The 15,888-nt window shown below is 41.0% G+C and overlaps 1 protein-coding gene and 1 non-coding gene across 2 annotated transcripts in view; both read right to left on the reverse strand.

The window, feature by feature from the left end:
- The window catches only part of AIFM1 (apoptosis inducing factor mitochondria associated 1), a gene marked incomplete in the record, with an annotated part of 45,894 nt that extends 30,523 nt beyond the window's left edge, over window positions 1–15,371 (reverse strand). Inside the window, 4 exon segments of the mRNA XM_027767237.1 lie at window positions 1–44; window positions 1,007–1,106; window positions 5,031–5,161; window positions 15,166–15,371. Coding sequence (XP_027623038.1) covers window positions 1–44; window positions 1,007–1,106; window positions 5,031–5,161; window positions 15,166–15,271 — 381 coding nt within the window.
- Window positions 7,506–7,612, reverse strand: LOC114005596 (U6 spliceosomal RNA). Its single transcript, XR_003547430.1, has one exon. It is a non-coding gene; the product is annotated as a U6 spliceosomal RNA (small nuclear RNA).
- Window positions 15,372–15,888: the final 517 nt, after the last annotated feature.

Here is a 15,888-nt window from a genome sequence, read left to right on the forward strand (position 1 = left end):
ATGACTGGGTACCCTGACTTGAGGAACTGGCTCTCCTTCTGAAGCTGTGATAGACCAGACAGGGTGAATTTTCTCCAAGTTTCAAATAACTCTTGGCCACTATTTTTTTAAAAACCACCTCACACTTATCTTGATCCCTTACATGAAAGCTAGCAAAACTCTGTAACGGCACTATAATCTTAACCAACTTTGAAGCGTCCTGGTGGGAGAAGAAAAGCAAGTATCCCTTTCTTTTCACAAGTGAAAAGCACCAAAAACAAACAAAACAAAAAAACAAGGCGTATGATTTGGCCAATGTCATTTATTCATTAGGTCTGTACTAGAACTAGCACCGTGCTTAAATATTTAGTTATTTCTAAACTATATTAGAAAGTATATATTAAAAGGCCTCTGTCCTTCCCATTAATTTCCTAGCAACTACCAGGGAAATATCCAGTTTGGTTTCACCTTTTGTTAGCAATAAAGGGCAATATTCAGATCAACTGGAGATTATTATAGAATGTTTAAGAATAAGGAGGTTTTACTGAAGGAAGCAATGTATATCACCCTCCCAGAGTTGTGGGGTTTATTTCAGGATTAAAACATTCCTTTCTGAAAAATCAATGGGATCATGTGGGATGGAAGTGAAGGTTAAGGCTATGTGACTTAGGATAACAAATATATCTTTAACAACTTGAAACTCCAATGGTTCAAAAGGTGAGTGAAATAAAGCAAAAGAATTTCCCCATGGAAAAGATAGCTTTCATCTCTTTTTCAACAGTTTTCAAGTTTGCCTTTTCAGAGTCTAATATAAAGGAAAACAACCAATTATAATTGTCACTATTTTTATTCTCAAACTCAACCTCTAAACAAACTGCTCCCAGTTCTGGGGTAGTATTATAGTTTCTGAAAGCTTATAATCTCGTATCGTCATTGTTTCTAGAAACTATCTGTAAATCAGAGTGCCTAAACTGTTTATAATTTTCCCTTCATGAGTCTCAAATCATAGTGAGAAGGGAGTACTCACCAGATGATGTTGCCATTTTCTGTTTCTCTTCTGGTGTCAATCCTAACCCAGATATTCGTTCATTGTATCTTTTTTGGTCATCTTTTATAGTCTTGTAGGCCTGCAGACCCAAACAGAGAGAACATTTATTTTATCATATAGCTAGCTCAGACTATAAGTAATATTAGCCCACGATTAAATGAGAAGCTTTTGTCTACATGAGGTTAGTGCCTCTATGTTAAATCCACTAAAGCAAAGTCATTTTCTTAGGAAATTTTTAAAAATGCCGGATGTGCACACACTTGGTGTAGGAAGAATACATACAAGTAAATACAAATGTTCTAGTTTGGGGCAGGCCCTACGGGCAATGGTTAAGCACTGTGCATTGAGAACCAGATCCTATGGCTCAAATCCTGGTCTTGACAGCTTGAAAAATATGTGTGTGTCCCAAATTCTAATGGGATAAAGAAATGGACGTAGAAAGACTGTGGTGTGACCATGCCCCACTGGGGGTGCTTTCTCTTTCTCTCTCCCTGGTAAGAACAAACATGCTCTAGCAATAATTTTAAAAATTGTTTCAGTTTCAGATTTTCTTATGCTCTCTGTAAAGAACTCTACTTCTATTTAATCCTGAAGGTACGGTTAAAGAAGAAAAACAGTTTATATTAGAAAAATAAAGTTCGAGGAAGAGCTAAACCTTGTATCAAGTACAGAAAGGGGGTTTGGACTATGCTGGATGCTAGCTGCAAAATCAATCTATATGGTTCTGGGTAGGAAGCTGTAACGTACACCTTTCTGGTAAATAGCCTAGACTTTTGGGGAAAAAAAAAATATATATATATTGGGTCAGCAGGTGGCATGGTAGTTAAAATGCTAGACTCCCATATCTCTGACCATGGTTTAAGCTCCAGACCCAGTGGTTTGAAAACCATGCTGGATGCATGGGCATACAATGCTCAAAATCTCAAGGGGAGAATGGAGAAGGGATTGTGGAGCGGACATTCTCGTAGGCAGTAATTTCTCATTTTCCCTCTCTCTGTCTCTGTCTCCAGTGTGCACACATGCCCTATGGCAAAAACTTCAAAAAAAATTTCTTTCTTTCTTCCATGAGCATGTACAGGAGAAAGACATCATCCCCAAGAGAGTCTTGATGCTACAATCTATTCCCAGCCTCAGCTAGCCCTAGATCACGGTCACGTGTGAGCCTGGTGTACTTAGGGAAGTCTCCAGGCATGAATACAGACCCTGTCTCTATGGGTCACCCTCACAGAGCATCACCTTTACTGCTGCCACCACCCTGCCCCAACGGTCCAGGTTCTGCAGGGTACTCAGACAAAACATGGCCCAAATACTAAGCCTCATTAACATTCTAAAGCCACTCTGGCTCTGCTCACTGACAAATAACTGGACCATTGAGGGATCTGCCTAAGGTCCTAGAGAAAGTTACCAGCAAGAGTAGGAAAAACTCTCACCACCAGTCAGGAGTTCATATTTATGATCTAAGCAGCAGAAGTGCTGTTCACATCAGAGTTTCTCAAACTGCGGTTGTAACCTATTAGTGGACTATAAGACTTATTTGGTAGGTTACAGCCAGCATTAAAAAATAAAGAATGGAAAATAACTAGAGAATAGCATACCTAGTAAGTTATAATTTCTTAAAGTTGTTTCAGTTTTCTGTATTTGCAGTTAGATAATGAGTTGCAAGATAAAATATACCTCTTACTGTGGATCATGGTACAATTTTTCAACACCCACTGGTTTATTCCCTTCCTTTTATGGGGTAGACTGGGAAGGTAAAAAGCTCCCAATACAGGAAATACTCAGATAGTATTTATGCTTACATTAAGAAAATTCCCTCTGATGAGAGGAAAAAAGGTATGGAGGAACACCTTCATTATTGTCTTTAAAAAAAAAAATTGCCAGAGGGCACATGTGTGAAAGAGAGAGAGAGAAAGCAAGAAAGCAACCCCTATCCCATTGGCCATGGCCATGCCACAATCCCTTCTTCATCTCTCCCTCCCTTTGGGATTCTGGGCTATTATATGCACACTCAGTGTGTTTTCAAACTGCTGGTTCTGGGACTTGAGCTGCACCACTGGCCAGGTGGGATCCAGGGCCTTAATCACCATGCCATAAGCTGACCCAAAGGTACACTGTTAGACTGAATATTTGTGTCCCTGCCCCCCCACAATCCATATGCTGAAGCCCTAATCCCCAATTTGACAGTATTTAGAGATGGGATTTTGGGGAGGTGATAAAGATGAAATTAAGTCATAAGGGTGGGACCCTAATCTGACAAGGCTCCTGCCTCTGTAAGAGGCAGGCACAATAGACCTGGCTCCCTCCTGCTCACTTCTCCAAACTACATGAGGACACAGAAAGAAGGCAGCTGTCTGCAAGCCAGGAAGACAGCCTTTATCAGAAACTGAACCCAGTCTGACCTTGATCTTGGCCTTCTAGCCTTCAGAACTATAAAAGAATAAACTGTTGTGTAAGCCATGCAGTCTGAGAATGCTGGTATGGCAGCCTGAGAAACTAATACAAACACTAAATAACTGCCAGCCATATCTCATGAAATCTGAACGCTGATTTTAACTTAACAGTTCTCTTGGGACTACTACCAATTTTAGAGAAAAAAAAATCTAAGCTTTCTCAGGTCGTTTTCGATGACTAAAACCTACAGCAAGGCCAGGTGGTGGCACAGTGGGAATATTTTGGATCATCAGAAAAGTCGTGATGGATTTTTGCATAGAACAATGTGTCGTGACTTTCCCGATGACCCAAAAGCTCAGTACATACAGGAAGGTCCTGGGTCCCTGCCCCAGGACCTCCCTATGCATACTGGACACACACACATGCCCATGATCTGGGCTGACTAAGACCGTGGGTGGATCATGGCAAGAAGACCCTGTTGGGGGCTCTTATCTCTCTTTCATGGAATAAATAAAAACAAACAAACAAACAAAAAACTGAAACAAAACTACACAAAATGGTTTAATAGCAACCATAAGTAGACAAAAGCTTATCATTTAACCTGGAACCACTATAATATAGTAGCTTTATTATTACCAGTGTTGGATAAACACAGAGGATAATAGGGCATTTAACTGAAAGACGTGACAGGAACCTGTGCTGCCTGGATATTTCTAAACAGGATAAAGCAACAGTGACCAGCCCTGTCTCATGGCTTGGCATCGAGAGAATTTGCATGGTCAACTCTGTGGAGCATCCAACTCTGGTACAGCAACACAAACCAGAAGTTTAACAGGTTTAAATTGTTACGAATATAGTGGACACCCCTGAAATCTAGTTTTGAATGAATGGGATGGAACCAATGGGAAAACTTGAAAGAGATGTGAAATGGAAAAGTGACAACTCAGAGGACAGTATTTGAATTATGAATGAGAGGCATTTAAGAAAGCAATGTACATGAATGTGTTAGCTTGTACCACTTGAGCCACTAGTTTGATCAAACTAGAGATTAAAAAAGGGACACTGCCAAATAAATGTATTTTGCAATACGGGCTGTGTGTGGATGAGGACAATACTGCAATGTATGTGCTTTTTTTGGGGGGAACTCCTCAAAGGCATTCAATAAAATGCCTTTTCACAGAAGTCAGATTGCTTTTCACAAAACACAAAAATTACAGATTACCTAAAATGATTCGAAATGGACAATGTTCACGTTACCTTTATATGCTGATTAAACATTTAATCTTTGAGACTGTCTTGTTAAATATGCAGCACTAAAGCACAATATAATTAAACATAAAAATAATTAGAAAACTGGCAAAAATTTCAAAGACAGGGTTGATCATGAGGATTTGAAATGATCATTAAATGTATGACTTTAGATGTATCTGTCAGGGCTTCAACAGTTTAAAGAATGAGATCGGAGGGCTTTCTAGTGACTGACAATGTCCCTTTAATAAAGACCTAGAGAAAGCACGTGCTATGAATATTTTATTGTACTCTAATGGATCAAGTTGTCATTAGTGTCTCACCCACCCTACCCCCAAATATATTTTAGTATTCAGTATCTTACATAATAAACTCCTGCCCCAGTGACTGTCGCTCCTACAATTAAGAAGTACACTAGGTTGCTGCCATCTTTCCCAGATGCACCTGTAGACGCTAGTGATCTAGAAGGTGATCCTAGGTGATGACACTGCACAACTGTAGGTAAAGATAAAGCCAAGAAAGAGACAAAAGGAAATAGAAAGAGCACTGAGTATTCATGAAGCAATATTCAATCCAAAGGCATGGAAGCATTTTTGGTTACCCTGTGTGAAAAAAGAACAAAGAACAAAATGCTGCTCCAGGATTGGAGGAAAACATTTACCTTATCAGAGTGTGTTACCAGACAGAGCTCACCTATTTCTTACTTTGATTTGACTCACAGTGGCAAGAGCTATCTACTTTTCTTGTGCATTTGGGAATCAGGTCAGGGTACAAGGAGATACATAACTTTAAATGATTTTCAGGTGTTTTTTTTTTTCTTTAAGTTGTGTGCACTATATTGAGAGAGAGAGAGAGACAGAGAGAGACAGAGAGAGAGAGAGAGAGAAAGTGAGAAAGCACCCTCCAGGGAGGATGGCTACACTGCAATCCCTCCTCTTCCATTCTCCCCTCAGGATTTTGGGCATGCATGCACACACGCCTGGCGTGTTTTTCATGCTACTGGGTCTGGGACTCAAACTGTGGAGTCAGTCATGTGGGATCTAGCCACCTTAAACCTCCACGTCATCTGCTGGCCCAATGTCCCCACCTTTTTTTTAACCTACTGACTAAACAACAAAGATAAGTTTGCTGTCTTACCAGTGCAGAAGAACTAAAATGATAATGGCTCTCGACCATTTGCTCTTAATAAGTGAAAGAGCTTTCTTCAATTGTGAGTGGTACTAGGTGTTAGCTAAGTTGGTTCACTCAACCTTCCAGGATCCAACTTTAGACTGATCTGCTTAGTCACAGTAAACCTTGCCAAGTTTAAATTAAAAAAAGGAAAGAAAAAAACACATCCACAGAATAATTCCTCTGTGACCTGCTAAGCTGATCAGAGTTCATTTAAGGAGATATAATTGCGCTAATACTACATAGCAGTTAAACACTGTATCTCTCACCACACACAAACTCCATTGTAAAACTGGAGATACTAGGCCTGCTTCTATAATTTAGTCTTTGGGTGAGATTCACCTTTTAGGTGACGTTTTCCTTTTAGAAATGCTTATTATTTTTGACTAAAGGCTGTTTGTTTTAATGTCAATCTCAAGTTGAGGAAAAATAAGATATTTGACAAATAGGTCAAAATCAAGTATTATGCTAAGGAGCTGCAATAAATTCTGACTATATTCATAGGTTAGTGTATCACGGCTAAGAGAACAGGTACAATTTTGTAAGTTAATCAAAACTAAGGAAACACAGTAGCTTTCAAGTCAAGGGGAAAAAGACAAATGAAACGAGCAGTGATCAATCAACATGAGACTAAATTCCAGTCATTCCCAAATTGGCTCCCATAGAATATTAGACAATAGACACTTTAAAAAGGCTTTCTAGAAATTTTTCCAGAAGGAGAAAAGGGAATTAGTTGCAAAAGTTTTAAAGCAGAGTCGTACTGAGTCTATTAATGGGAGCTGTTTAGCAGCAGCTTTACATAAGCTGCTTTTCTACTTACATATGCACCAGCTCCTATTGTTGATAAGCCCACAAAAAGGACTAATACAGAATTATCGATTTTGCCCCCTGATGCACCAGAGCTAGCCATTTGTCTTGTCATCTGGAGTTCTAGAGGAACATGCCATCGCTGGAACAAGTTGCCTAAGGAACATAATTTATCAAGACACACACACATACAAAAATACAATAGTTAATACATATTTATGATTAAACGTCAATGCATTATACAAGTACAGATTTAACTGCCCACTGGTCTGTATGGTGTTCACAGTTAAATGGCCAAGAGAAATACAATCAAAACTGTACACATAAATACTACAGATATCTCAGTGCACACTCTTAAGTTGTTGGAGTATGTAAGGGTACAAGTTAATGCTGCCTAGTAAGGAGATTTACAGCTTCCAGAAAGGATCATAAACTACATATGAACAGCTCATCAAATAAATCTTCCTTCCATCTTCACTGTAAATGAAGTAACACACAGGTGACTGAATAGATACAAAAGTTAACAGGGAGACCAGCAGTTGGCATAATGGCTATGTCGCTGGACTCCCATGTAGTCGACTGCAGTTCGAGTCCCAGACCTGGTGGCTTAAACTCATGCGGGGCGCGTGTGCGTACGTGCCCAAGATCCTGAGAGGAGAATGGAGGAGAAGGGATTGTGGCGTGGCCATCCCCCCTGGGGGGTGATTTCTTGATTTCTGTCTCTATGTCTCTCTCTGCGCCCTATAGCAAAAACCTCTCAAAAAAATAAATAAAAGTTAACCAGGAAAAAAAAGTTAACCAGGGGCTACCTGGGACATTACAACAACTATTTATTTTTTTTTTATAGTTAAACAACTTTATTAAAAATATGGAACGCTTCACGAATTTGCATGTCATCCTTGCGCAGGGGCCATGCTAATCTTCTCTGTATCGTTCCAATTTTAGTATATGTGCTGCCAAAACGAGCACTACAACAACTATTTAAGGAATAATCTAAATGGCTCAAACCCTGCACAAAATAAAATCCTCTGACCAGCTGCAGTGGGGCACACTGGTGAGATGCTCTGCTTCCCAGGCTGAAGCCATATGGGAGGATGAGGTTTGATTCACAGATGACCCTAAAAGCTGGGCATGGTGGTGTGTATCTGTAGTCCCAGTTACTTGGGAAGCTGAGGCAGGAGGATCATAACACAGTGAAATCCTGTTTAAAAACAAACAAACAAACAACAATGGGGACCAGCAGTTAGCGTAATGGCTATGTCGCTGGACTCCCATGTAGCCGACCGCAGTTCGAGTCCCGGACCACATGGCTTAAACTCACGCTGGGCGCGTGTGCGTGAGTGCCCAAGATCCCGAGAGGAGAATGGAGGAGAGAGGACTACGGTGTGGGCATCCCCCCTTGGGGGGGTGATTTCTCGCTTTCTGTCTCTCTCTCTCTGTCTGGCAAGCGCACGCGCCCTATAGCAAAAACCTCTCCAAAAAAAAAACAAAAAAAAAAACTTTGCAACAAAATCTAACCAGGACACCAGGATACAGTTCAGTCTTGTGTGAAAGATTATGTATCCTGGAAGATAGAAATGTTAAAGCTCAGAAGCAAATAAAAAAATCCAGATGAATGTGACTCTCCCAAAGAACTGAAGAATTCTGGACTATGAAATCTTTTTTAGAATGACCAAATTGAAACTGTCCACCAATTACTTGGCTTTTACTCCCCGCAAATAATACAAATGTTATTTTGCTATCAAACTATGTAGAGCTATGTGATGATCTAACCATCACAACACTTGCATGTGGAAATCTAAGTTCCACTGATCTCTTTCTTGGCTGTGATTATTCCTTATGTGTGTTGACTGTCAACCTACAGCAGCATTTTTTTTTCTGTAAAGGACCAGATAGTAAATATCTTCAGCTTTGTGGGTCATTCAGCAGCTGATGCAACTACTCAATTCTGCTACATAAAAGCAGCCACGAACAATACGTAAATGAATGAACCTGTGTTCGAATAAAACTTTATTTACAGACATTAAAGTTTGACTTTTTAAAAAAATGTTATGTGTCACAAAATAGTCTCTTTTTTCCCAGTCATTAAAAATATGTGAAAACCACTTAGTTACTAGTTTGGGCCTGCGGCTATAGTTTGCAGACCCTGAGAGAGAGCAGTAATTCTCCAACTTGAGCCCGTATCAGAATCTCCTGGAGGATTTGCAGTTGGCCAAGACTCCCCACCCCCAGAGTTTCTCATTCAGTAAATCAGGGATGGGGCTCAATAATTTGCATTTCTTGGGGCCAGCAGGTAGCATGATGGCTAAGGCACTGGACTCCCGCATGGCCAAATGCAGCTCAAGCCATGGACTTGGAGGCTTGCTTTCTCACTCCCTCTCTCTCTCCGTCTCTCTCTTGTGAGCACATGTGCCCTATAGCAAAGTAAAAAGTACTAACAATAATAATGACAAATAAAGTTTAATTGAAAAAAATTGCATCTCTAACAATTTCCCAGGTGATGATGCTGCTGCTGTGAGGGCAGGGGACCACACTTGTCTGTATGTTTCTATCCTGAATGGGCTTTAAAGACAAACAAAATGGGTACTGGTAGTAATTCCACATATACCTGTAGAGATTAGAAATAGGGAACTTATTCCTTGCTTTCATAATGTCAAGGCACACAGGGGCAAAAAAATTACCCCAATGTAGGTCTGTATTTTCTTCTCTGAAATCCTTGGGACCTTGCAGACTTTGGAATTCAGAACTGTTTGTTCTCAGATATATAGTGCATAGTGATACCTAGCTAAGGGGCAGCAACCCACAGTCAAACTCATTAATATTTCTATGACCAATCACACTAGGCGGAATTTTTGTAAAGATTATAAATAGCCTCTCTCCAGTTCAGGTCAGGTTTTACTGGCAAATGAGTTCCAAACACTTGATAGTTCTATTTTGATTTCTGAATTATAGATAAAAGACTTTGGACTTATGCTCTCAGGAAAGGAAATGCAGTTTTCTTTATTGTTTTGATTTCTTACCTGCTTTAGACTCCTTCATCACCCCATGAAATAAAAATGGTTTGTATTTGGAAATCACGGCAAATAATGAAAATAGAAACATGAAAGTGGGGAGAAGCTTATCTCACTCTGAGCAACCTTCTGATTTTCAGAAATCTATAAAAATGATGAAGCATCAGAGGTAGGAACTGATAACTCTTAGAGCTTAAAAAATGAAACTGGCTAGGAAAAGTTCCACGTGGCTAAATGTAGTTCGACGAATTTAGTTTGTCCCCAACACAAACCCAGATTCATTTACTGAAAATAAGTGTTTATTTAAACAAAAATGCTGTTCATCCCTCTAGAAGATCCTAAACAACTTTGTTTTACTATAATACTGATATGCTTATTCTGTTTTTGAAACTGATCAAACTAAAAATGTAGACTCAGGAAAGTTCAGGAGCCTTTGCCTCAATATGCTAAAATATAAAAGAAAGAAGACATTTCAAAATTGATTTTTTTCAAAGTAAATTGGTTAACATCTAAACTACGGCTTCAAAATAAATGTAACGTGCTATTATCATTAACAAACCAACTTTTGACACACCTATTAAGAGACGTTCATTTTGTAAAAGTACTGTATGTACTGTATGGATGTTTATTTCCCCCTCCCATTTTCTTATAGCCATGAAAGTACTCCCATACCTTTCTCCAGACTTTTCCAAAATTTTCAGAAATTTCACATCTTACTTTTTTACTTGTAGAGATTAGAAACAGGGAATAGACTTTTTTACTTGTCTTACTAGAGTGGGAGAAGCTAACTTAGTCCTTGCCTTTTCGTGTTGTACCAGTTTGTTGTTTCAGATTTTCTGCAGTCAGATCACACATATACAGCTTTCTTCCTCACACTATTAACAGTAAGCCAATTTGCTCTGTGTAACGGTACCTGACACACAGTAGGTGCCTGCACAATATTTATTTGTTGAATTAATGAAGAAAAGAAGAAAACAGAAACTCCTCCTCCTTCTACTGATACTGACTGAATATCTTAAGGAATTCTTTGCAAGGGAGTTTTGCCAGATCTCACTTATTTCAGGTTGGTTAATAATAAATTAGCAACCTTAAAAACTGCAGACAAGCTTTACAAAAGTACCTAAACCAGCAAGTTCATTTCTATAGATTTCATAACATCCTGGCTTCCCATATTCCAAGAAAGCCTTTTCCAGAAACATCTACACAACAGAGGCACCTAGGAATCCCAAATGGTTAAAAGGTCTCCATGCTCTTGAGACTTATTACCTGAGTGTCAAGCTGAGTTTTTCAAAGTGGATAAAATCTACAACAGGATAAGCTTAGAAAGCCTGTCCGTTGTAGCTCAATGTCTCTTTATAAGGAATCCAACAACTATTTAACTTTATCGGCCTTTGTTTTTGCATCGACTCTTCTGGAATATTAGAAGAATCAGAGTAGTAATAACCACAGCAGTTGTGAACCACTCTGATGAAAGGCACAAAAAGAAAAATGACTTAGATTTCAAAAAGAAATCGAATTCTATTCTGCAAAGTTAAGTCCTTCACAGCACTAGGGTTCAGTCACTGAAAATTTTCCATGGGATAGAGACTCTACAGAACCCTGTACAGTCTGTACACAAACAGGACATAATAGTCCCTGTCCTCAGTTAGTGTATAGTTTCAGAGGGGAAAATGGCTGCTGCTATCCTGAATATGAGAAAGTGGGCTTGACGCAAGTCACACGAGACTCAAGGTTTTTTAATACTTAGGTCGGTACGACAGAAGGGCAAGAGTCCCTACTCATCTAAAACTCTCCTTCCCAAACCTCCCTGCTTATATGATTTATATTAAGGGACTTGTTAAAATACAGATCCCCAGGACTGTCTCCTGGAGATCCTGGAGAAGGCTTAAGGTCAGTCCACCACTCAATTCTTATACCTAGGCAACTTTTGAAAACATGATAGACAAGAAAGTTAAGAAGGAACAACTCCCTTCAAAAGCTAGAAATTTTCTAGAAAGTCTAACTTATTAACTTGTTACAGAAAAGGCTGACTTGCTGAAGATTTTCTTTTGGAAAGCCTTATCTCAGCAGAAAGAAAGGGGGAAGACTCATCCTCTGGGCTTTAAAAAAAAAAAAAAGTATCACTTGGCAGTGTTCAGGAAGCCACAATTCTTGTCTGTAAGGAGTTCAGTTTCCTTTTTAGTTTATTTATTTAGAGAGATGTTTGCTATAGGGCATGTGCACTTGCTGGAGAGACAGAGAGAGAGAAAGTGAGAAATCACCCCCCAGAGGGTGGGCACACTGCAATCCCTTCTCCATTTCTCCTTTTGGGATTTTGGGCATGCTCGCACACATGCCCAATGTGAGTTTCAAGCCATGGAGTCTAGGACTTGAACCACAGTTAGCCATGGGAGTCCAGTGCCTTAAGCACTACGTCACCTGCTGGCCCCTCAGTTTCCTTTTTAAAGAAGTGAGAATGATTCCAAATAGAAAAAATGTCCAAACTTTTGATCCTCACATCAAGAAGTTGTGGTCAGTTTGATCACACGGGCAACACAATATTTGGTGACTACATAAAATATTACAGAACAGGGGGCCTGGATGATGGCACAGCAGTAGGAGACGCTCTGCAAAGCAGACTTACACGGGAGGGTTACTAGCTCACATCCAGGGACCTCCCTGGGTACATCAGGCACACATGTGCCCAGGGTCCAGGCTGGCTGAGGCTGGATCATGGCATTGGGCCCCTGTCAGGGGTGCTGTATCTCTGTCTCTGTCTCCCTCTCACTTATAGAATGAATAAATAAGCTTAAAAATTATAGAACAAAAAATATCTCTTACCTAACCCATCTGTTCCTCAGTGTTGGATGCAGGCACAGAATAGTGACTATTAGTTATTTTCAGTCATTTCTGGAAGGAGGCAGATTATCCAAATAACTAACTAACTAACTAAATAAAGCGTAGCTATTATGGTTTTAGGGCAAAAGGCAACTTATAATAAAAATGAACTTGACAATGGTGATAGATGTGAATCAAGGTAGGTTTAATGTTTGCTAACAACCTAGCCAAGAATTGGGAGACAGAGGTAAAAGCATCAAATTGTACATAAGTAAACATTGCCTCTTCCCTACCTCTGCAAATCATATAGAAGTTACCACACAAAAAAGAAATCAGATTAAAAGCAATTAGTCATCAAGCCACAATACAGAGCTAATTCCTAAAATGAGACAGTACAGTTTCTTTTTGAAATTGTAACCCTACCCCCACCCATTTTTAAAGTCAGGTGACACCAGACTCTGGTGCACGGCCAAAGGACAATGAATAGGTGTGTATAAAGTGATGAATGGATACATCAGGAAGTCAGGCTATATTCTACAGTAGACTGCCTTCAAACAAAGCCCCGCAATGGAAAAAAACTGACTCTACTTTTTAGTAGTTGTAATAACGCCAACAACTTTCAAATGTCTAATAGATCAATTTAACTTTGCAAATGCATACATAATTGATGAGAATGTTTGGTCAGACTTCAGAATGCTGGTAAAAGTTGTGGGTCTTAAAACAGAAGGAAGCCCACGAAGTCTGAAAGACCAAAGATTAGTGTGGGTTAAAATCTTCAGGTTATCTACACTTCTGTGTAAATTTCTGCGCAATTTGCACAGGGTAGGACCAGCAGATGGCGTAATGGTTACGTTGCTGGACTCCCACATGGCTACAGAGGTTTGAGTCCTAGAACCAAAGGCTTGAAACTCAAGCGGGGTGCATGTGCAAGTGTGCCCAAGATCCTGAGAGGAGAATGGAGGAGAAGAGACTGTGGTGTGGCTATTCCCCTTGGGGAGTGATTTCTCGCTTTCTGTCTCTCTCTGTCTCTTTGGGAAGGACACACACCGTATGGCAAAAACTCTAAAAAAAAGAAAATATTGCACAGGGCACCATCATTTCAATGCACAAAACCCACACAAAACACATCCTTCGGCAAGACATTAGTTTAAAAACTAAGGCAGAGGTTTCTAAGTTTTGAGAGTAATATATTCTAGGGCACTTATCAGGAAATACTGGGTTGTTGGAAAAGACATGACTATGGTTCTGTTTTTCTGTGCAGAAGTGTGTCCTGACTTTTCTGACAACCCAATATTTTCTTGACTCAGCAACTGGAAAAAAAATATTCAAGTACATATCTGCAAAGACTTCCCACATTTATTTTTAAAGCACCCAGAAGGTGTTTCCATATGGTAAAGGCCTCAAGAATAACTTCTGATATTACGAAAGTCAACATCTGCTGGTCATTTAAAGATTATTGACAAAGAAATAAAAGCACCTCCTGGAGGCGGATCATGAACCCTTTGAGGTTGTTCAGATTAAAAAATAAGCAGGCTTGGGGACCAACAGGTGGCATGGTGGTTAAGGCGCTGGACACTCCCACATGGCCGACTGCGATTCAAATACCGGACCTGGTGGCTTGCTTTCTCACCTTCCCTCTCTCTCTCTCTCTCTCTCTCTGTATCTCTCTCTGGTCAAATTAAAATAAATGAATGAATAAATACAATTAAATAAATAATTATTTAAAAAATAGGGAGGCTCAAGCCATGATCAGATAAATTCATGGATATCTGATGCATAATGGGCTTAATTACTAGGAAGAAAACTAAACTCATTCTTAACTTTTTGAGGTCAAACTTTAGGAAGCAGTGTGGAGTTACTGCAAGAGCAAGAGGGGCCTAGAGACTGGAAAGCTGGCTCGACCTATAAATTAATTATGTGACCTTGGGCAAGTAATTTCACCTTTCTGTCCCTCAGTTTATTAATCTATACAATGAATGGGTTGAACTTTACTACAAAATCCCTTCCAGCCCTAAACGCTGATGAGACAGCTACGTGGAGGGCAAATACAATGTATTCTGTAGACTGTTTCTTTGAAGCACTAAAGACCACCGAAAATTACACTGACCAGGCATCTCTAACTCTGGGTCAGTTCTCTCCGGTGTCTAGTGCACAACCCAAACTGATGCCTTACTTGCAGCGCACCATTTCAGTTCCATGGGGCGTTCGAATCTACGGAGCTCATCTGCGGTTTGGTCAGTAGAGCAGGTAATACACTTACTTATGAAAAACAAACAAAAACAACTTTAGGTGTAGGGATTAAACGTGCTGTTTCAAGTCTCACAACCCGTAAATAACAAAGTCTACTTGACCTCATTGCTCTAAAAGGGCAGGGTGGGGGTGGCGGGGAGGTGGCCTTGGACAATATGAGGTGGCCAGTTTTTTGGTCATCCCTGAACCGCAATCCCTCCCAGGAAAAGGCCTCGAGCCCACTAGCGGGCTTCAAATCTTTTGAAGGTCAGGTGCACACGACTGTGCGGATTCCTCCGCTTGCAAAACTCAAGGTCTGGATCCCGCCAATTTGTAATTCACGCGACATTGAGTGTATTAAGTTTTTCGAGGGGGAGGGGAGGGCTGTGAGGCTTTAGGAGCCCATGGCGCCCAGGGCCTGGGCCGTCGAGGTGGGGGGTTGGCCAGGATGGGTCAGTCAGTCACCTGGGAGCCGGTTCCGCTGCCTCGGGCTTCGGACGCACTCTGTCCGCACCAAGGGCACCAACTTCTGCTTCAAACCACCCGCCGCAAGGCCTCCACACCGGAACATTTCGGCAACCGCTACTCCAGACCTCCTCCTTCCTTTTCTTTTCACTCGCCGACTGACGGGTCAAACACCGTGGGGCCCCGCTCGCTCCCTCCCCCTTCACACGCACACCACGCAGGCTCCTCCTCCCAGCTCCGGGCGGGCATTGGACAGCGAAGCCGGCCTGCTAGAGCCAGGGGAGACCGGGAACTGCAACAGGCGTCCTACTGCGCAGGCGTAGCACTCGGCGCTGCGTTGCGATTGGTCCGCACGGGGCTTTGCGCATGCGCTTAGCTTCTACTCGCTGGTCAGAAAACCCAGGCGCAGGGTAGCAAGTTTCAGCGAGTTGGTGGTACTGCGTTTGGCTGAGCGAGTTTGAAAGATTGTCCTAGAAAGGACCCATGGAACCGCTTTGCCTGGCGGTTGTGGCTGGTGCTGCCACCGTGGCGGTGACGGGAACTGATAACGACACCTCACAACGTGTGGCTCCAGCACCCATTTTGTTCTGTTTTAGGTCACTGGTACTTAAGCCTACCGATTCTCGCTCTGTGATCCAATTCTAAGTCATTCCATAGGTCGGAGTCGGGGCACCAGATCATAAATGAATTTCCACTTTTTATGAGTTGTTAGTACTTTCCCAC

The sequence above is a fragment of the Tupaia chinensis genome, unplaced genomic scaffold, assembly GCF_000334495.1.
Source record: "Tupaia chinensis unplaced genomic scaffold, TupChi_1.0 Scaffold144058_2, whole genome shotgun sequence".
NCBI lineage: Eukaryota > Metazoa > Chordata > Mammalia > Scandentia > Tupaiidae > Tupaia > Tupaia belangeri.